The sequence below is a fragment of the Rhinolophus hipposideros genome, assembly GCF_964194185.1.
Source record: "Rhinolophus hipposideros genome assembly, chromosome: 22".
NCBI lineage: Eukaryota > Metazoa > Chordata > Mammalia > Chiroptera > Rhinolophidae > Rhinolophus > Rhinolophus hipposideros.
Window position 1 is genome coordinate 24,031,862 of NC_138068.1, and position 22,527 is coordinate 24,054,388.

The 22,527-nt window shown below is 45.6% G+C and overlaps 1 protein-coding gene across 1 annotated transcript; it reads right to left on the minus strand.

Moving 5' to 3' along the window:
• Positions 1-45: 45 nt before the first annotated feature.
• LOC308490972 (signal-regulatory protein beta-1-like) lies at positions 46-13,778 on the minus strand (the record flags this gene model as incomplete). The annotated part of the gene is made up of 6 exons (XM_081033775.1): positions 46-53; positions 4,733-5,059; positions 8,640-8,948; positions 12,160-12,480; positions 13,361-13,672; positions 13,772-13,778. 6 exons carry the CDS (start codon positions 13,776-13,778, stop codon positions 46-48), a joined length of 1,284 nt encoding a protein of 427 aa, XP_080889901.1.
• Positions 13,779-22,527: the final 8,749 nt, after the last annotated feature.

Genomic DNA, 22,527 nt, shown 5'->3' on the forward strand with positions numbered 1-22,527 from the left:
GATGTGGCTGGCTTATGGCCTCATCTGCAAAATCCTCACCAAGAGCTACTCAGCTGGAGGAAGGAAGGGAGTTCATCAGGGCTCAGCGTTGGGGAGAACCAGGTCTCCTGCTGAAATGACTGTCTGTCCCAACCCCTTAGTGAAAGACCTGGTACACCACAGTGCAATGCATAGTCCAGTGTGGACCTCAGAGCTCTATGTGCCTGCATCCAACAAAAAGAACCGTATCCTCTCTTCTTTCCAGTGAGGAAGTGGGTTATAAGACCCATTAAATGCGCTCACAGGTATGTATCTCAGAGAAATGAAAACTTACGTTGACACAAAAACCTGGGCATGAATGTTTATAGCCGCTTTCCTTGTAATAGCAAAAAACTGGAAACGACCAAAACACTCCAGTCAAGTGAACAGTTCAACAAAGTGTGATGCCTCCATACAAGGAATTATGGCTCAGCAATAAAAAGCAATGGATTATTTACATGTTGAACAACTTGTAAGTTTCTTGAACACATTATGTTGAGTGAACAAAGTCAATCTCAAAAGTAACAGACGGTATGATTCCACTTATATCGCATTCTCAAAACTACAGAATGAGAGCCGAGTGGCATTTGCAGAGGTCAGGTACGGGAGGGATGGGGTCACTGTAAAGGGCTCGCAGGGAGACCTTTGTGGTCACGGGATTGCTCTGCATCCTGGTCATGGTGGTGGTGACACAAACATACACGTGAGAGATCAATGTGAGCAAGGCTGGGAATGTTACAGGATTCAGCTGTAAATGCCCATCTCATGGTCGTTGCAGTGTAGACACCGACTATTCAGTTATCCAAAGTTATAATGTAATGATATCAGGGTGGTGGGGAATAGAAAGTGTGCATGTGCGGTGTGAGGTCAGGAGCAACAGAACATTCTATCCCCAGCTTCCATCGTGGGAAGTCAACAATAATGCCTAAGAGTGAGAAATCAGGAATGAACAGAAGCATGAGACACGGCAGTAAAATCTAAATAATTAGTTAAAAGAGTTGAAAATGGTTGCCCCTTGGAGGTGGAAAACAGTGTGCAGTTAGGGAGACTCCAGTTTTCACACGTAGAACTTATAGGACTATTTGACCTTGAATCGTGTGCTATGTTACTTAGATCAAGGTAGGAAATAATTTTAGATATCAAGTGTTATAAGCATTACAAATAGAAAGAATGCCCATACTATTAGCACTAGTAAGAATTTTATAAGCTTGCTGGATATGAGTGACGATCTCAGTCAATTACCATCTTACAATAGTAGTTAAAAAAAAAATCTCACTGAAAGCAGTAATTATAATTTAGAAGATTCTATAAACTAGAAATTGTTAAAGATAGTTCTAACTAAAAATGTATAAGAAAATTATGGGGGGGAAAACATGTAAAACTGTGAATTGAAGTCATAAAATAAAACCTAAATAAATAGTGGTATATTATGTCTATGAATGGGAAAACTCAATACTGAAAACATATCCATTTGTCTGCATTAATATACAAATTCAGCACTGTCAAATAAAGTTCTAGAAGGGTTTTTCATGAAACTTAATGAAGTAATTCTAAAATGCATTTGGGCCAAGAACAGCACAACAATATTAAATAACAACAAACAAGTGGGAAGATTTGTACAAAAGAAGCATCACAATTATTATAAAACTCTCTGTATAAAGACAGGGTGGTTCTGACAGAGAGACAGACAAGTAGCTCAGTGGAGCAAGAGTTCATAAAAAGAACCACATATTTATGGAAACGTGATATATGACCAAAGTGACAGTGCACATTGTTTAGTGCTGGATAATTTATCCTTGTGGAAGAAGATAAAGATCCCTACCACTTATAATACACACACACACACACACACACACACACACCAGGAAAATATAGCTAGATCAAAGGCATAAGTGGAAAAAGCAAAACTTTTTCAAAAATCGAATGCTTCCTTTTTTTTGTGTGTAAGAAAATCTCCCAAGTGATACCCACAGTGCTGCTCTGTGGACCACACTAGAGAACAAGGAGAGTCTCTGTGCCAAGGAAACAAAGATAAGAACATTTCCTGCAACGTTGCACTTAACAAAACATTAGATAAAGCTTCACTATCCATCATGAAAAGAATCGATAAATTATAGTATATCTTACAATAGAAAATGAGACAGCAGTGGAAAATTAATAAAATGGAGCTACATATATCACATGAATATATCACACAAACTGTTGAGCATAAAAAATAAAGTTACAGAATGCTGCGTACAGTATAATAGCATTTATATAAAAATGAAAGCATGCAAAATAATATTAAATATTGCTTAAGGATTTACATATATGTTGTAAAAGTATAAAATCACACTAGACAATGATAACACCAAATTCAGGACAGTGTTTTCAAAAAGAACAGAGAAGACAAGGCAAAAATGTTAATATTTTGCAAAGATAGAGTGGTAGTTCCATGAATTTTTTTAATATTCATTAAATATTTCAGAATAGAAAAATCCTTACTTAACTTAGTGATTTCAAATATATATATGTTCAAATAAAATCATACTTGCAAAAGCACTGGATAGGGTAAAATCTGCTCTGAATATCAAGGGTTGCTCATGATCAGGGAAAGATGGAAACTTGTTGTCTTGTCTTCCTGATTCTCTTTTGGGTGGGAGGCAGAGCTAGTTTGAATCTCAATGCACAGGGTCTAGACATGCCCGAGTCCCCATGACCAAAGTCCATCCTTGACTCAGCTTTATCATCAGAGAGAAGGAACATCAGGAGGGTGTGCGCAGGGAACATGTCCATGGTGGAGATGGGGCTGGCAGAGTGAAGGGCAGGTCCTTGGGTAACCTGCAGGTCCTTGCAGCTTTTCTCCACTTGAGCCTCTTGGAGAGGGCAGGAGGCAACGTAGTATAGGACAGGCTGGAGCTGTAGGAAAAATCATCCATTCATTTGTTCATTCCACAAATAGTTGTTAAACACCTACTAAATGGCAGACACTCTTCATGTCCTGGGTTCATAAGGCAGATCAGAAACAAAGCTCCTTCTCACTTCACCTAACATCTCTTTCTGAGATCTGTACTCCCTTTTATACCCACATCCATCTTTGCCAATAGACAGCACCTCCAACTCAGATAAGATCTATTAATTGATTTTGCCAATATTTTTATTTATTCCAAAGATATATCATATAAATACTCAAATATATAGTAGTTTATGGGGGGACTCTTTGGAGTTTGGATCTCAAAGGTTTGACCTTCAGCCCACCTCTACACCTTGTACTCCCACTTCCAGGGTTCCAAGGAACTTAATTTAAAAACCTTCAAACTCCCGGGCATTACAAAATGCATGCATATTGGAAGCTCTTAGAATTCTAGAGGACATCTGGAGGACATAAGTGTTCATGACCTTTTCTTGAGGCTGGATAACCCTTGTGGGCCCCATGTGACATTGTAGGCGTGCCCTGGACTCCTCTGGCCAGCCCATCGACCTCCCTTCCTAAAGACTAAGGCCTGCCCCTGACTCACCTGTTACAGTTTCCACCACCTGCAGATGTAAGTGACTGTGAAACTCATCAGCAACATCACCTTGAAGCCCAAAAGGAACGCCACAAAGACAAGGGCAGGCATCTCTGGCCCTAAATACCAATGGACAGAAGGAGACATCTGTGAGTTTAAATACCTCCTCTGACGTCGTGTTGTCAGGAAGGTTAGAACCATTAATTGCACCCAAATCTATGTGATTCCAAGCCTATGTTCTTTTCTCTACACTCAGCTTTCTCTTGGAAATAAGTGATGATCTTGTCATATTAGCCTCACCTTGAATTTGACTCAACAAATATTGATTTGGAACATCTGCCACACACTGGCCAATGGGCCAGGCTCTAGAGGTACACACCTGGACAATTAGCTCAGTGTCCTCAAGGCCTTCTGGTCATTTCACTTAATCTTTAATACACTCTTAGGAGGCTGGTATCATTAACACCATTTTATACATGTATAAACTGAGGCTCTGAGAGGATAATTGACTCAGTTGCCTGAATTTATAAAGCTGTAATTACTGTAAACTAAATTTTAAAATAATTTTGTCTGAATTCAAATAAAATAATAGCAGCTGACATTTGTTTGTAGACATATATGTAGAATTTACATATATTAATTCATTTCCTCCTCATAAGGACTCTATGAGTTAGGAACCTTCATTAGACTCATCTATCCTACATTAGACTCATCTTCAGATGAATAAACTGAAGCACAGAGAGTAAGTACCTGTGCAAGAATTAAATGGAAGAGCCTGCTCTGTCATCGGAGCAGACATCACTGGGTCCCCAGGGTAAGGTTGTTGAAGCGAGTATTACAGACTTGCTTATATGGTTTATACTTGATAAGGTTACATTTGACCATATAACCCCAAAACACTGTTTTAATAAGAGAGCATTGCTGAAGACCATCTCATCAAGAATCATCAGTACGTGAATGTCCTAAGCTGAACTCACTAACACATTTTCAAGGAGACTGAGCTGGGAGATTGCTCTGTCCTCAGAAACGAAAGAACCTTCATTCAAGATCGGCCAGCTCTAAAGTCAGCTTCAGCCAGAAATCATTTTGGTTGTTCAAGGACTCACAGAATCTTAAGTTGGGCAAGACGCTAATGATTACCAAGTTCCTCTTCTCCCAATGAACTCTGGAATTCACTCAGGAGACAGAGGTGACCCATCTGCTCCCAGAAGTGGAGGTGAGCTTACCTGGGCTCCCCATGGGCTTGTATGTGGCATGAGCTTCTGTGGACAGTATGAGGTTGGCCTGGATGGGAGGCTGTGCCTCATGTTGCACTTTACAGGTGAGCACCCGCTCAGACCCCTGCAATGACGCATTCACCAACTGCAAGCTTTCCAGGGTGTAGGTCCCATCACTATTCTGCTTGAATGAGGGTTGCTCAGCTCCCTTGAACTTATGGCAGTTCTCCAGCCAGGTGAGATGTACATTCTGTGGGTAGAATCTCTGCACGTGGCAGGTGATGGCCACCAAGTCCGAGGAAGGTAAAGCCTGGGATATTGTCACTGCAGGGGGAACTGACACAGCCCAGAAAAAGCAGGTAATTACTATAGAAGTCCACTGTGGGAGCCTGGCAGCTCCCTGAGGACAGGATCAACTCCCCAGGGCCTGCCCCAGAGGAGTATTTAGCTATTGGCTATCAGATGAGTGTATAAGTAAATGAGTGTAGATGCACGCATAAATGTGTGCTTGGATGGAAGAATGAATGGGAAAGATAAAGCCATCTTCATCTTTATTTTCTATGATCATTAAACATGAAAAAATGAAATTTGAATTCCACTTAAGAACCCATGAATCAGTTGGCTCATCTATGACTTGGTAATTCTAAAATTTGAAGATTCATACACTCTAAATCCTTATGACTCAAAGTGGTTTTACATAGAGGGGGACATGGGCTTGGAGAGGTTAAGTAACTTGCCTATCACAACTTGCACAAGGTCACAAGTGGCTGGGATTGTACCAGAGGCAGTATGTTTTCCTGTTATGTTATTTGACATCCAATGTTTAAGGCGATAAAGCATGTAAGATTCCTGGCTCTAAATTTTGATATAATGACTTGGAGAATTTTTTCAACCAGATTTTCAGCTGTGCAATAGAATGTATTTATAATGAGGGCAACAGGGAGGATTTTTACATACTATAAAACGTGAAATATTTCAGTACAATTCATATGAGCGCACAGCACGTTGTGGTTCTAATACTAAACCAAGGGATGGGAGACCCAGATTCTGGTCCCTGCACTGACACTGTAGCAAACTGCATGACCTTGTGCACGTCACTTACCCTCTGTTTCGAAGACTGTTAAATTATGAAATTGTCTAAGGTCAGATCAGCTCTCACAGGGCTAGTTAAGACAGGCTTCAGCTCTTGGTCTAAGGTAGAGGGAGTAACTCCTGCAGTTTGAAGGAACTAAGGGCATCTGACCTGAAAATATCCTTTCTCCATACTCAACCCAACTAGATCTATAAAATTCTATCAATGGTGATGCTAATCGGTGGGGCAGCTAAGGTAAGACACCATCCCCAGAAAGTCACCTTCTGTCCTCAGTCTTTCCCATTCAACACAGAAGCAGGGATTCATACCAAGCAAAGAAAAGGCCCCTCAGAAGGGAAGACCCAGGATGGTGAACGCCTGGTAACTAGAGTGGTAGCCGTGGAGAACAGTTCAGGGTAAGGTGGCACCAAGCAAGTGTCATGGGCTCTAGAGGGCCGCAAGGACCCATAAAAGGATAGGGAAACTGAGATGGTTCATTCAAGCCACAAGTGAGTTCTCCTGGCTCTACGGTGTCCCGGGCAGTGTCGGGAGGGTGAGACCCGAGCCCAGCTGATGATAATCATTTCCATGCACAGAATGGCAGTGTGAACTATTATTTCATTTAATCCTCACGAGACCAAACGAGATAAACACAGAAAGCTGTGTGGTGTCAGAAAACAAAACAAAACAAAAAGCCACTTAGAAGGACCGTATGCAAAATCAGGGCCCAATTTCATAGAAATTGTCAAAAAGGAATGGGTTGAAACTTCACCTTGAAAAACACTTCAATTATAAAAATAATTTTATTAATTTGTATGTTAAATTAAATATAGACTATAATTAAAACTTTGCACCAACTCTTAGAAAGAACAAGTGTTGGGAATGTGAGGAAGTTGGCATAATTTCCCCCCAAAATATCCTATAGTATCAACAAATCCTTCATTTCAAATTTCACAGTCACAGCACAATCATTAACAGAGAACTTTGAAAACGTATATGTGTATTCTATCAGTTTTCACTCGGGGCCTCTTTTAATCAAAGTGTTCTCTTTTGAAGTGGCCACAGAATCGTTAGGATCATAGTTTTTTCTTCTTCTTCCATCTTTAACCACCTAGAGGCGTTGCCTATGACCTCAGCCGTTCCTTAACCTCATTTACATCAACTTCTTGAAATACAACTTTTGCTAGATCTGATTTCACGTTGCGGTGGGTGTGGATTCTGCGTGCCCAGTGTGATCTGATGTTTGCCATACTTCCATCATGGCAAGATCTGCCCCCCAGAGTATAGGGTTTCTGGGCTCCACGTCACCGCCATCAGCTGACTGATCTCAGGCCAGTGGTGCTGGGTGTTGCCACTTCCCATCTCAAATTCCCAAAACACCTTCCTGATTCGTGACCTCAGGATTTCTCCATGACCAGGAAATGCCACTCAGCCCATGCAGACACATCCGAGTCTCCCCTCCTTCACGGGACAATCCTGAGGAATAGTCTACACAGTTCTTCACAGGGTCCCCAGTGGCACTAAGCCTCAGTCCTCCACAGGGACACCCAGTTCAATATCTCCCCCTGTCTTGGGTGTCCCTCCTTCCCTGGTTCGCTTTCCCAATCCTTTATTCCACCTGTACCCAAGTTCCGGCTGCAGGCACTGCTTCCAGGGGTACCCAAATAAAGACACCCACAAAGTCATTTCTGTGACAGGAAACCCAACCTAAGATGCATGCAGTGTTGAGCAGGGAGGGATTTTGAGTAGGGGCTTGTTTTATAAGTAATCAATTCGTTCGTGAATATTTGTATTTTCTATGGATTTTGCTTCTCTACGCAATCGTCCTAATTCCAGGGACAATTATATAATAAACTCTCAGATCAGGAGGACTCCCTGAATGATCCTTTTCCTACTTTATAGTCAAAGATACTGAGGCTGAAAGAATTTAAGTAACTAGCAGGAGCTCCCACAGCTTGTAAGTAGCAGAGTCAGAAGCCAGAATTCACGTCAAACCCCTCTCACTCACCAGCTTTACAACCTGGAGCAGCTTTCACTTCTTTGAACCTTAGTTTTCTTCTGTAAACCACGAATGGAACAAACAGTATAGGACAGTTGTACATGTTAAATATATCAACCCACACGGATGTGCTTTTTGACTGTTGCAACGTTTTGCTCATTTGCAACGTTGGTATCGATACTTTTATCCATGTAAATGTGGTTACTTTCATGATTAAGCACACAAGAGAAAGAGAAAAATAATTTGTACACTTTTAAGTCCTATATACATTTAAGGAATTAATCTTACTGCTGTGCAGCCTTGGACCACTCGCTTGCCTTTTCTGGGCTTTAGAGTTGTCATGAATAATGGGATAATCACTAAGATTCCATCTAGGCATGATATATTATAACCTCACTGAATTTACTACCTGTCCAGCAAAATCAACAACAACAAAAAAATCAGATGAAAAATTAGGCTCTTACCCAGGTATGAGTAATGATCAAAAGACATCATAAAGTCCTTTAAATGTGGAAGTCTCGAGGACCTTTACATCCTTTCAGTATAAAATAATAATAAAATTAAATTTTTAAATTTATTACTGGAAGGTATTTTGTCTCCATTTTACAGATGAGAAAACTGAGTTCTGAGAGGTGATGTGAATAGTAATAATAATGCATGATAACAACAATAACAATTGCCACTTCTGCATGGTTCATATGGGCAAGGCATGTGTCTAGTACTTTACAGGTATCATTTCACTGAATCCTTGCCATAAGCAAGTGAGAAATGTGCCATTTTTCAGATGAGGAAACTGAGATAGCCACAGCCCAACTAACCCAGCTGAACAAAGAGAAACTCCTTACCACGGAGGTACTGGTCCAGGCGAATGATTCGCTGGAAAAGCACGGTTGCCTTGTGCTGGACGTGGCAGAGGACATAGGAGAACACATCGTCAGCCTGCAGTGGGACGAGCACACTGCTTGTCACATTGTAGGTATCTCCACTGAGATGGACAGTGGGCAGGGACTTCAGCAGTGTGTGGTTGTTTTTATGCCATGTCACCATGACATGCTGTGTGGGGAACCAGGAGGACATGTACGTCAGTTGGATGCTTGTGCCCGGCTCAGATCGCTGAAGGGGACCTTGCAAGACGTGAGAGTAGATGCTTCTACCTGTAAGGAGACACCCCTCCTGTGAGAAAGCACGAAGGTGCCCAAATCCCAGTGTCTCAGTCAAGAAGCCTCAATGCCTCCTTATCCATAGGATTTAAAGGTTATGTTCTAAAAGGATTTCTGGCTGGTATCAGAAGCCAGATGATAAAACTACAGGGACCCCAACAGTGTGTAAGGAGCCTGACTCACCCAAACCTCACGGCCACACCCATGTCACACAACCCTGCTGATGGGCTTTGCCTAACTCACTGAGTGCTCAGTACAGCCATAGCATTTCACAGATGAGGACACTGAGGCCCAGACAGGCTAGGTAACTTGCCCAAGGCCCACAGATAGTCAGTGGCAGAGCCGGGATCCTTAGCCAAGCAGTCTGCCCCCAGGGTCTGTGCTGTGACTATTGCTCAGCTCTGCCCTCAGTCTTGAGAAGGGAAGAGCGCCTTACTGCTCAAGTCCAGGTCATATGAAAGCAGGTGGCTAGGAGAAGTAGCCACTTCACAGGTGGCTAGGTGAAGCAGGTGCCTAGGTGAAGTAGCCACTTCACTCAACAGAGAAGTGGTTAGGAGAACAGGCTTGGGGGTCACATTCAACCCAAGATTACATTCCCAGGTCCTCTACTGGGTGAGCCTGAGCAACTCAACTCTCTAAGCCTCAGTTTCCTCATCTGCAAAATGGGGATGGTTCTTAATTTTGAGAGTTAATTAATAAATTAAGTAAAGTAGTGCAGAATATGTGGCACATATTAATCACTCTATAAGTGGTCTATAATCATATACTCACAATAACCAGCTGAAAATTGTTATTAATTATATTTCTAATGATAACAGGGAAAGAAAAGGCTCAGAGAGGGTTAGTAACTCACCCAAGAGCCTCACAGCGAACAGAACCCACATTCCAACCAATGAATTCTGACTATTCAAGGGCTCTTTCTGTTACATCGTAGCTGCTCTACTTCTCCACAGTTGACCCTATACTAATCAGTAAACATGAATATTTTCCAACTTTTTTTCCCAAGGTCTGGGCTGGGCACCACAGAGACTGCAAAACAGGCATGATAGAACACCCACTGCGTACCCCATAGTCCGGCTGCCAAGCACGGGTCAAGAAGCAAATCCCCCTGAGGTGGACATTTGTACGGATGAGGAAACTGAGCTCAGGAAGGGCAGTGCTTTGACTGAGGTCACAGATAATCAGTGGCAGCCCTGTGATGTGACACTGATCTGCTGAACTCCAAACTTGGCCACCTCCAAACATAAGAGCCAGTGTCTGCTTCAAGAGTTGAGGGTCTCGTCGTGGAGGAGAGGAGTAAACTGATAACTCCCCATCAGGCCCTTGCAGGAGGCCCGGTAGGTTAAGTGCCTGTTGTGAGAACTGAATGAGGTGGGCTAATATGACCATTCAAGAAGAAATAAATATCAGAAATAGAGTATTCAAAGTTGACTTGAGAAGAGACTTGAGATAACACTAAGGTGTGTATTCTCAGGCAGGATGTAAGAGAAAAATACAGAAAAGCACATTGAATTTCTGAAGACACAATCCTACCTTCTAATTTTAGCTCCGAGATGCCTGAGATGCCTGAGACCTTGGCCCGGCTGCTGCCTTTTGTCACAGAAGGTATGTGGGGACACCTAGTGCCCAGTGGGTGCTCTGCAGGTGTCAGCCAAACGAACAGAGGCACAGAGCTAATTAATAAATTAGAGCTGGGAGTAAATTAATAAAACAGAGCTAGGAGTGTATGAGGGGCAGTGCTCAGGCAGGGTTTTATGGGCCAGACTGAGAAGGTGTAGCTGCAGAGGTATGTTACACCAAATGCCAGGAAAAGAAGTTGCCCTTCCTTGCTGTAAACCACAGAATGCTGGGAACCGCCGCACGGGGGAGTGGTAGAAGCAAAGTGATATTCTCAGGGGAGTAACCTTGCAGCTGTGGGCCAGCTTTATATTGCATGCAGGTGAAGGAGAAAACTAAAACAGGAAAAAACTCAGAGTCAATAAAGAAGTGAGTCAACAAATAAAATATGTAACTTGCTTCTGATCAGAAAGGCCCAGTTTGGAGGTTTTTCACCCACATCTATATATCTTGCTGGGTTCTTATTTCTGCTGCACAACAACAACAAAAGTGCACGGAGAAATTGAATGGTGAAGGGGATCATTCCTCCTAAGGATTCTTACAGCAGGCAGATAAAGGCCAATGCTCTCCGGGAGAGATAGAGTGCCGAGTCAAAGCCCCTATTGTGATGATATGTTGTGTTGCCAGCTCTGCATCCCGTCCACCCTTTCTCTGTAGTGGCTGGGCTATAATACACACACGCAGGCACAGATGCTCATACTTCCGGGAAGGAGCTGTCCGTCGCCACTCCTCGTAGTTCGGGAGAGCTGTCAGTGCCCACTCCGGCTTAGCCCTGCCTGGCCCAGGCCTGGCCAATCATAATCCTCCCTTCTCTCCACTCTCTATTCCTCTGCCCATCCCCTCCGGTTCATCTATCCTTCCAAACTGGGCCAAGAAAACAGCTCGCTTCTCTGGGTCTGAACAGCTAGCGGGCAGCTCTCCCTAGTGGACAAAATCATCTGTGGACACAAAGGCTGAGATCGATACCGAGGAATAAAGAGGGTTAGGGTGGGAGGGTTGAGAAGGAGGAAGATGAGGAGCAGAAAAAGGAGAAGGGGCATGGGAGGAGGGAGGGGAAGAGGAAGAGAATGAGGAGAGAGGAGAAAAAAGTCAGAGAAAGGAGAAAGAGAAAGCAAACTGAGTAGTAGAGAGAATGAGAATCTCACATTTGCACCCACCCTGTTTCCCATCTGAGTCAAGATTCCTGGCCTCACATTAAAATTGACTTCCAGAAACTACCAACCAAACCAGTCTTGATTAAAATCCTTCCTAGAAGGGACTTTGGCATCCAGGAATCCATAATTGACCGTTTTCTGCAGTCAAGTGTTAAAGCAGAGAACTTTTAACCTGAAGAACGCATAGAATTGGGGTGGGAAAGTCCCACTCCTTCTTTCTGGTAAGGGAGAGGGAGAAAGGAGTTGAATTTAGGGGTGAATGCCTGAGAGTTCTATCGCCAGCCCAAGGTGTGGTCCCCTCCTTTATCCTCATCCAATGCTACTCTGAGTCCCTCACCTTCGACTGTCTGCACCCCAGGCAGATGTCCCGTGTTTTCACACAGGACCCTCCCATCCATGCTGCCCAGAGGGGCTGGGCGACAGGTGACACCCACCTTTCTTCAGCCTGGGAGCCTGAGCCCACAGGGTGATGTTGGTCCAGACGGCGGGCTGTTCATCATGCAGCACCCAGCAGGCAAAGTGCCTCCCAGCCAGGTTGGCCTCGGCCTGCCACGTGTGCTCCAGAGAGTATGTCCCATCTGGGTTTCTTGTGACCTGGGGGGGCACCCGGGTCTGGATCTTGTGCCCGTTTTCCATCCAGATGAGGTGCAGGTGGGAGGGGTAGAAGTGGCTCGCGTGGCAAGTGAGATTCACTCTCTGAGGCCCAGGGAAGTTCCCCGCAGGAGGGTTGGTGGTGATCTTCACAGTGGGGACAACTAGACAGAGGAGAGAAGGAAGCATCTGGTAAAATTAGGCCTGCCTGCCTGGCCTCTATGTGTTTCTCTCCTACGAACCAGCCACGAGAAGATCTCTCACTCTCTCATCAGTTACTTTCTTTTTTTTTTGAGAAATAAATTTTTCCTGTATGCTCCATGTAAGGCAAGTGGAGCCAAACGTTAATATTTATTCAATGTGGGTAGGGGACCATGGGTGCCTGGCATATTATTTTCTGTATGTTTGAAATGTTTTGTATCATGAAATCACTCAAATACAACGCCCCTGAGGATAGAGACTAATTTTATTCATAGCTGTATCCTCAGCACCTAGAATAGTGCCTGGCCCATAGTAAATAGTCATTTACCGAATGAATAATAAATATTTAAAGTTAATAAATAATAATATTTATTCTATCTAATGATAGTTATTATAATAATATTTATTAATACAATGATAGTAGTAGAACAAAAAATGGTTAGAATGGAAAATTGGGCTAGATAATAGTAAGAAGAAACATTCATGAACAACTTAGTCTGTGTCGGGCAGTGTTCTAGGTGCTTTATAAGGAATAACTCATTTAACCTCACGTGAAGCCTATGAGGTAGGTCTTACTTTTATTTCCATTCTAAGAGGAAACTGAGGCACAAAGAGGTTGCGTAACTTCCCCAACATCCCACAAGTTGTAAATGGGTGCAAAGGATGAAACCCAGACGGTCAGCGTCTGGAAACTGTGCCTCTCATGGCTGTACTGTGTCCTCATCAGCCATGGCACTGAGGAATTCCGGTTTCCCATTAGTGAAATGGGGCTTCAGGCGAAAGACTTCAGAAACCATTGCTGCCAGGGAAACTGTCCCTCACTCCACCCTACTGCCCACTCACCTCGGAGCACTTGGGAGAGGTTCAGGCTCTTACGCAGGGGCTCTGCCAGCTCCCTGTGGGTGACTTCACAGGTGATCTCTGATGAGACATCTTGGCTGGCCAGTGTCACCCATGCCTTACTGGTGACGGAGTAATTGCCTTTGTTGTCAGTCAGCAGGCGCTGAGCTGAGGCTGGATACTCATCTCTGTCCTTCATCCAAGTGACATTGAAATCGCAGGAGCTGAAGGGGCCAGCGGTGCAGTTGAAAGGCACCGAATTCCCAGGGGCTGTCCTCTGAGAGGGGCCCATCAGAGTGATAAAGGCCTGCCCAGCTATGAGAGAGAACAGTTGTCTGCACACTGATAGTGGAATGCACTTAACACTCAACAGCCTGTAACAGGTGCCTGTGTTGTCAGGCCCTGTGGACCTACTGCGCATCATGCCTGGTTCCAGCCTCGGAGAGCATATGAACAGATAATAATAAGATAACAAGTCCAATTACAACTGAGGCTCAATAACTTCAGGGAAACCCAAAAAGTGCAGAGATAGAAAATGCTGGAAAGACTTATTCTAGAAGAGTGGTAAGAGAAGGATTCCTGGAGGAGGTGACATTTTGGGCCGAAACAGAGGAATGTACAGGAACCAGCCATGGAAAGGAACAGGGGAAGAACATTCTAGAAAGTGGGAAGAGCAGGTGACAATACTTCAGGCAGGAAGAGCTTAGTGTGCTTGAGAAACTGAGATGTCTGTAGGACTTCAGCATAGTGGGCAAAGAAGTGCAAAGCACCCTGCGACTCATAAAACACTTTCAGGTGTGTGTGCTCATTTCATCCTCATCCCAACCAAGGGAGGCTGATATTGTTGCCCCCACTTGCCAAAAGAAGAAACAGAAACTCAGAGAGATCGAGTGACTTGCTCAAGGTCACACAGCCTATTAGTGGCTAAGGAGGGGTGTTACACAAGCAGGTCTGTCTGACTGTGGGTCCAGCACTCTTCCCATGACTCCATCACTCCGGAGTCCCCCTCTCCTTCTGTCTTTCCCGTCCTCACGCCTTCTCTGACCTAGACCTGGTAGCCACCCAGACCAGAGCTGGCATCAAAGAAACTGGGTAAGAGATGGGCCCCTGACCTCCCCCCCCCCGGCCCCTTGCCCTCATGTCACATCTTCCTGTTCCTGACCCCCAAAACTCCCATCATCTCCATTCCTACAAGGTCCACATAGAGGAAAAGATGCAAAACAGCGCCTGGCAGGCAGCTGGGTGGCTCAGCTAGGTCCTCCAGGCCTCAGTCCCCCGTCCCCTCCCCCACCCCAATACACAAGGCAGCTGGATTTGGTATCCCTGAGGGCCTCCCTGCCTGCTCTCAGCATCCTTCCTGACAGTACTCGGGGCTCACCTGTGAGTCCCAGCAGAAGGGTGGGCAGGAGGGAGCCCAGGGCTTGCCCAGGTGTGGCTGTCATCACAGGAAGCTCAGAGTCCCTGGTCTGTGCTGGGCGCCGACCCCCAGATGAGATTCTACAAGAGTCCAGGGCCGCTGCCTGGTCTCCTGACAGACTGCACAGAACGTGCACCTCCCACACACCCACTCACGCCAGTCTGGAGCGGCAGTGTAAGCCACAGTGAGAGAAGTGGTCACGATGTCCCAGACCTTTTTCCAAACCCCAAACCCTCAGGCCTGTGGTCTCTAGCTGGGGAGGCGCCTGCTGCCTGCGCCTAAGTGCCAGCTACCTCTTATGCCCTAGGAGCCAGATGAGGAAGGTGCTGGCTCTGCCTCAGGCTTCTGCTACGGAGCTCTCTGAGGTGGTGAGCCTCCTCCAAGCCGGAGACGTGATGGAGAGCTTGCCTGCTCAGGCCCAGGCCTAGAGGTGTCTCTTGGGACTACAGAATGGATGAGATGTGGCCTGGGAACGGCTGGTGAAGTGAGCTTGTACATATGCAGCCAAATAAAGCAAAGACACAGCATAGACTCCGAAATCCAACCTTTGCCCCATCTCCTCACTAGGTTCACGCAAAGTTGGCCAGGACTTTTCCTGTTGCCTCAAATTGTCCACTATGCTCCAACCTGGGGGAAGATGAATGTCAAACACAGCAACATTTCCTTGGCTTCTCCCCTTAGCTGCTCTTGACCCACCGCCCACCATACCCTTTTACTCTATTGGGCTTCCCATTGGCTAGCCCCAACATATATACTTACTGGTTTTGATCTGTTTCCCCGTGGAAGTTGATTGGCCATGAAGACTGCTGTCTTTCATTAACTGCACTGACCAGCACCCAACACCATGCTGGGCACGTATTAGGTACTCAATAATAATGAATGAACCTTTGAGACCAAGTACGTGCTCAGGACTGATTAAGAAGCAGCAAAGTCTGACCTATGCCCCCAGCCATCCCATCGCGCCCATGCTCTGTGCACACAGCTAACTGTAGGGGGATAGCGGGGATAGTTGTCAGCCTGGGAGGAAACTATTATGGAATCTCTCCCCTCACAAGCCTGCTGCCGTCCTAGCCAAACAAGGCACCTCAAGAAAATAAGTCCTAGAGATTGGAGGGCCTGCAGGAAGAGGGTTTCTCCTCCAAGTGTCTCCTGAGGCAGACAAGGGATTTGCTGTCCGAGCAGCAGGAAAAAGGAACTGAAAAAAGATGGCAGGGCAGAGAGATGAGATGGCGGGAGAGCAGCCTGAACTTCCCCCATGCAGAGTGGCAGGGGGACAAGGTCCTCCAAAGCACTCCCCCCTGGCCTCTGCATTGAGGAGGGTGGCCAAACTTAGAACATTCTCTCGGCAGCACACTCAAGAGGCCCCAGAAGCAAGAGACTGTTGCCTGGACTCCAGGGGCCAGAACTGTGGAGCTGGATCAGATCACACACGAGAGAGCCAAGGGCACCCCTACACACACACACACACACACACACACACACACACACACACACAGCCCCCCAAAGGATCCACGCCTGGGCCCAATTCAGAGAAGGGAGGAGGAACAAAAGACCACTTTGCCTCCACCCCGCCCAGATCCCTCAGCAGGGACATGGGGGAAAGCTCTGGCTGTGGGGCGGGAAGAAAGGTGTAATGTGGGCACTACACTAGAATGCTGGCATTTGGAGCTCACCTCCGTCAGACTGGGCTTTAAACAGGGCCTGACACAGAATAGGTTTTTCATAAAAGTTCCATGAAATGATTCATCCATGTCATCCATTCATTCAACAATTATAGAGCACCTTTCTGCAGTTGTCCAGAACAGTACGCTCTGCCGTAAAGGACGGACAGGGGCAGGCAGGAGAAGTTTGATGGAGCCAAGTTGAAAGCAGCACTCAGAGAAAAATAAAACCTGTTTAGGTTGGCACCTCAGCAAATTGTAGACAATTCAATGAATTGGTCACACCAGCCACGGGATTTTGGGGAAACCTGGGCCTCAGTTTCCTGATCTGTAGCAAGAGGCGAGTAATATCTACCTGTGACTGTTTTGAGTCCTATGCATGTAAGGTCTAAAGTCCTAAGCATAAAAATGGAGCTAAATAAATGTGTTTCCAGCCTAAAAAATGAGACTCCCCCATCTTCTTCATGCTTCTTCCTGTTAACTCCTCCTACAGGACTTTCTGCTCTTAGCTCAGCTCTGTCCCGAGAGATACAGGGTGAGCCACATAGAGAGTTTTAGATTTTCTGGTATCCACATTGAAAAAGTCAAAAGAAACAGGTGATGCCAATTTTAACTAATATATTTTATTTTACCCAATATGTGAAATTGCATCATTTCAACATGTCAACAATATAAAAATATTATGATAGTTTATTTTTTTCTCCTTTACTCTTTGAAAATTTCAACAGTTAAAGTGAAATGTAGTCCCACCAAAACCATAACGTTGTGTTTAACCACAAAACACACATACATTTTTTATAGTACTTCAGTTTCAAATTTTAAATTTCAAGTAATTAAAATTGAATACAATTTAAAATTCAGCTCCTCCATGGTACTAGCCACATTGCAAGTGCTCAGTAGGCCCACGTGGCTGGTGGCTGCCATGTTGGACAGCAGGGTCTTGGGTGAAGGGTTCCTTCCTCAGAAGAGTCTTTCCTACCCTGATGCCCTCCACAGGTTCAGGTACTTCTCTTGCACAGCAGTTATCACAGCTGTAATTTAATTTTCAGTTGGCAATTAGTGCATACTTTCCTGTATTAGACTGTAAGCTCTGTGAGGGCAGAGACCATGTTCTTTTTCACTACTATGTGTAAGTGCCAGGCGCATAGTATATGTTCAATGAATGTTTGTGGGATGGGTGGATAGATAAATAAACAAAAGGGTGCATGGGATGCTATGGGAGTAAGGGAAAGGAGGAAGCGCTACCAATGAGAAAGCAGAGAAGACTTCCTGGAGGAAGTGACTTGGCCTTCAAGGGCCCCTACATCTGCCCTGAAATTTCAGGGCAGGGGGAAATCTGGTGACACCGAAGGGGAAGACCAGGTGACACCAGGTTGGGTCTGCAGAGGGTAGGCAGCCTTGGGTGGCCTGTCGTGTAAGACTTGAAAGCTCGAGGAGAAGTGGGGACATTGGGATCCTCTGGAAGGTGGTCTGAGGAGTGCCAAGATTTCCACAGAGCTCACTCAGGCTGGGCTACATGCCCAGTGGGTGAGGATTGGTTTCCTCTGAATGGAGCTAAACAAGTTTTCTTCCTGATTCCAGCAGCAACAGGAAGTGGATCTCACCCAGTCTGTAAGCTCAACCTCTTATGAAGTTCGGGACCGCAAGAGCCCTCATCACGAGTATGGGCCCCAGCCCTGGCCGAATGGCCGAGAGGGCCAGACGGGCACTGGATCCTCAGAAAAGAGACATCAATGTAAAACCAATCTAGGCAGGCAACGCTGCAAAGTGCACACCGTTCAATGAAGTGGTTGTACCAGCCATGGGACCTTGGTCAAAACTGAGCCTCAGTTTCCTCATCTGTAGGAAGAGACGAGTGATATCTACCTGTCTATTTGAGTCTTATGCATATAAGTTCTAAAGTCCTAAGCATAAAAATGGAGCTAAATAAATGTGAGTTATCATCCTAAGAAATGCAACCCTCTACTTCATAGTTCTTCCACCTGTTAACCTCTCCAACATGACTTTCTGGGTGGTGTGGGGGGAAGGACCATCATGACCTCTAAATGGCAGATTGCCATCTAAAATCCAACCCCTTGCTGCAAGGACCCATTATCTTTCACCCTCACCCCATCTCCTTAGATGGGGCTCAGACTCAGCTTAGACAAGCCACCCCTGTCATCCTGCTGCTCCTCCAAAGATCTGACTCTCCCCAAGTTGGTGACCCAAGTTCTTGAGGGCAAGGACCCTTGCTTGTCCACTTACTCCATGCTTAGCACAACGCCTCACACAGAAAAGCTCTAAACATATGTTTGCTAAATGAATTCTTCTCATTATCAGCTTATTCATTCCTACAACAACCCCTGATAGAGCATCAGTTATGTGCCAGCCACCATACAAGGCACTGAGCCACCGAGCGGTGAGCAAGACAGGGCCCTGCCCTTTGTTCTAGAGGAGAGGCTGACAATAAAGCAATAAAGCAACACACCGTCTCATTTCAGAGAGGGTTAACTGGTATGAAGGAAAATAAAGAAGGCAGGGGAGAGAGAGTGATGGGGTATGTCTGGGACGTGGTGCATAGGAAGACCTATCTGGGGAAGGGCAGTGAAGGGCATGTGAGCTGAGCCCTGAATGAGGGGAAAAGGGAGGCATGGGAGATCTGGGGGAAGAGTGTTCCACAGAAGGAATGCAGCATCCAGGGTAGGTGTGAGCTGGCTGGGCTGAGTAACAGCAAGGTCACCAAGGAGGGAGCAGAGGGAGAGGGGGCAGATGGTCATGGGAGAAAAGACAGGACGTAATGTTGTAGGCCGTGGGGAAGAGGTTGGATTGCAATCTGTGTGCAAGGCATCTGTGGGCTGAGAGCAGAGGTGTGGCAGGATCCAATTTGCAAATTAAAACTCACACTCTGGTGTGGAGGGGAGAGGGCTGGAGGAGGGTCAGGGATGCATTAGGGGTATAGAGGAATCAAAAGGCCACTTCAGCTGTGGACAGCTGGACCCAGGAGTCTGGCGCTTGGGGAAGAGATAAGGAGGTGGGGAGAAGGACAGACATTTGCGAGTTGTCAGCATGTGAAAAGTTTTTAAAGGCTGCAGAGGAGGAGACCAATTCAGGACAGAATGGAGATGAAAGGGAGGGAAAGTCCCAGGGTTGGGGTGTGATCTGACTGCCACCAATTTACAGGGTCACCTTGGGCGATCTCTCTGGGCCTCAGATTCTACAACTGGACACGGAGGACTTTGGGCCAGATGAGGACCTTCTGTTCCTTGAATATCCACTGGCCCGGTTTCATTTCCTAACTTGGGGCCTCAGCCCAGGTCTTCACGCACATACCTCTGCTGAGCCTGCTTCCTGCAAACTGCCAGGGTCCACATCCTGAGCGTCTGAACACTGCAGTTGCCCAGGGCCTGCACTCAGGGGCTCACACTTGATTTACTGCTCTGCTGCCACTGTCTTGAAACATTCAGTGATTTCTGCACAAGGAGCCCTGCATTCCCATTTTGCACTGAGCTCTGCTAATTATGTGGCCTGTGCTGCTACCTGCCCTTTGCCTTCCTCGGTGAGGGAGGCAAACTCCCCCAGAAGTAGTAGGCATGACCTGGCAGGGTCGGAGGAGGGTGGGTAGGAGGCCCCTCAGGCTGCTGGGTGCCAGGACAGAGGGCCGTCACTGGAGCCCTCTGTGGCATCAGGCTCCCTGACACCATTAGCACCCCCTTCCACACTCTGATACCCACCCGGTCTCAACAAACTTTCCTGTTCCAGGAGCTGAAGACTTCAGCCACTGCGGGTGGACCAGCTCCTGTGACCCCACCCGCGAGAAAGCAAAGACAATACTAGGAGGAGATGGATGAAGACAAGGGCCCAGAAGCGTCTCTATGCGCTTAGATGGGCACATGTGTGGGAGCAGGGGGAAGAAAGTATAACGCGGTGAGATGAGGTGAGCTTGATAACATGCAGCCCGAGACCAGTGAGCCAGAGCAGACCCATGGGGAAGTCACAAGAAGGCTTGTTTCGGCTGAGAAAAAGAAGGACTTTCTAACAATTAATGCTGTCCAATAATGAAACCTCTCACCTTCTGAGGGGGACTTCCCTTCTCAGGGGTGTGCAAGTACAGTCTAAGGCTCCTGTCAAGGATGCTGGAGAAAGATTTTGGCTGAGCAGCTGGGCTAGAGAAATGGTTTTCAAACCATGGATCACCACACAATCGTGGGTCATGAAATCAGTTTAATGGACCGATACCAACATATTTTAAACATGGAAAAGATAGGAGAGAAGAGAAGAATGGGAAATATCTGGGTTTATCCCACATAGTGAGGGGAAAATTTTGCCATTTCTTGAAACTTTCAGTGTGTGTGTGTGTGTGTGTGTGTGTGTGTGTGTGTGTGTGTGTGTGTACGTGTGTACACACACACTGGATGGCAATATAAAGTGTTTTACTGTGGGTGGCTGTCAAAAAGATTGAAAGCTTTGGGAAGTTGATCTCTAAGATCCTTCCAACTCTGCAGTTTTGCGAGGCAACGTTCTTCGATTTTGTGTATAGAATGATGAGGCTAGGATTCTAAGATTCATTTATTTCTTGTCCTTCATTTACTTCATTTTTATTTAATACCTCTTCAAAGCCACACTGGGTGTTAGGGGGAAAGAGAGACCAGAATAAGTTCCTGCCTTCCAGTCAAGCAATAGAAACAGACATTTAAATAGGTAATTACAGTAACAGCTAGTAAGTGCTTCACTAGGTGCTTGGCTAAGATTAGTGCATATTTCGCCCAACCTTATGAAGGAGGTGCTCTCTTAGCACCATTTTGAGGATGAGAAAAGAATCACAGCTCAAATGGTGACACAAAGAATGCATCGAGGTCTCCCAGCGAGTCATGATTGAACCTAAGACCACATGGCGGCAGGGGTGGGGAGTGGAGTCCCAAGAAGGGACTGACTGGGGCAGCTGGAGTGGAGTAAGGGAAAGGTCAAGGGAAGTTTCACAGCAGAAGGGTCCCTTGAGCTATGTCTTGAAGGAAGAGTAGGAGTGTGATGGTTTGACAAGGTGGCAAAGGCATTCCTTTCCTCAAGAGACAGCCCAGAAGCCATGCTGGGAATAGGAAAGAGTATGGAATTTCAAGCAAGCAGACCTGGTTTAAATTTCAGTTCCAGCTTTTATTAACTATGTGATCCTGACCACGTTGCCTAACCTGTTTGGGCCTCCATTTCTTCATGTATTAAATGGGGGTTATCATGAAATTAGAGATTGAGTATGTAACGCCTCTATCATTTGCACAGCACCGGGCAAATACATAGTGGAAGCTTTCTGCTGATTACAGCCCATTGATGAAGTTCCCTGCATTTGGCCAGCTCTGACACTTACAGTCTAGGTAATGTTGGGCAAGTTGCTAACCTCTCTGTGCCTCAGTTTCCTCACCTTTAAAATGGAAATAATAATAGTACCTACCACATAACATGAAAATAAAACAAATCAATATGCATGATACAAATCAGATGCATGATAGTGATTGGCCACTGTTAATGCTTCTATATGCTATATGTTATGATAAGTAAGAGCTTTATGTTTTAGACAATGTACAAGGTGCATCAGGGAATTTCAATTAGTTTAGTACATGGCGGGAACCCTGAGTGTGATGTCAAGTTCGTTGTCAAGGGCAAGTGGGAGCGGGCCAGGATTTTGGTGGGAAGGGAGACAGGAAGAAACATGAGGCTGGAGAGGTGGAACAGGACAGATAATGAAAAACGCTTTAATGTCATGTCGTCCTGGAAGAAGTGGAGAGCCCATGGAGATTTTCGATCGGGGGAATTTTTATTCTTAGACATTATGATTTTTTACCCAAGAGGGGAGAAAAAATATATATATTATATATATGTTATATATATATAATAATATATAATGTATTATATATATATATAATACAGGAAATAGGCTAGGATGTTGTAGTCAGGGAAGGGACCACAGCAGTGGGAGGAAAGAACTCTACCCCTGGAGCAGGATCTGAAATTCTTCCAAAAGACCACATCCCTGAGATGAGAGGCAAGCCCACCAAAAGCCTGAAATTTAATTAGAAGATTAAAGAATGCCCTCCCTCCACCCCACTTGACCACCACATCAATAA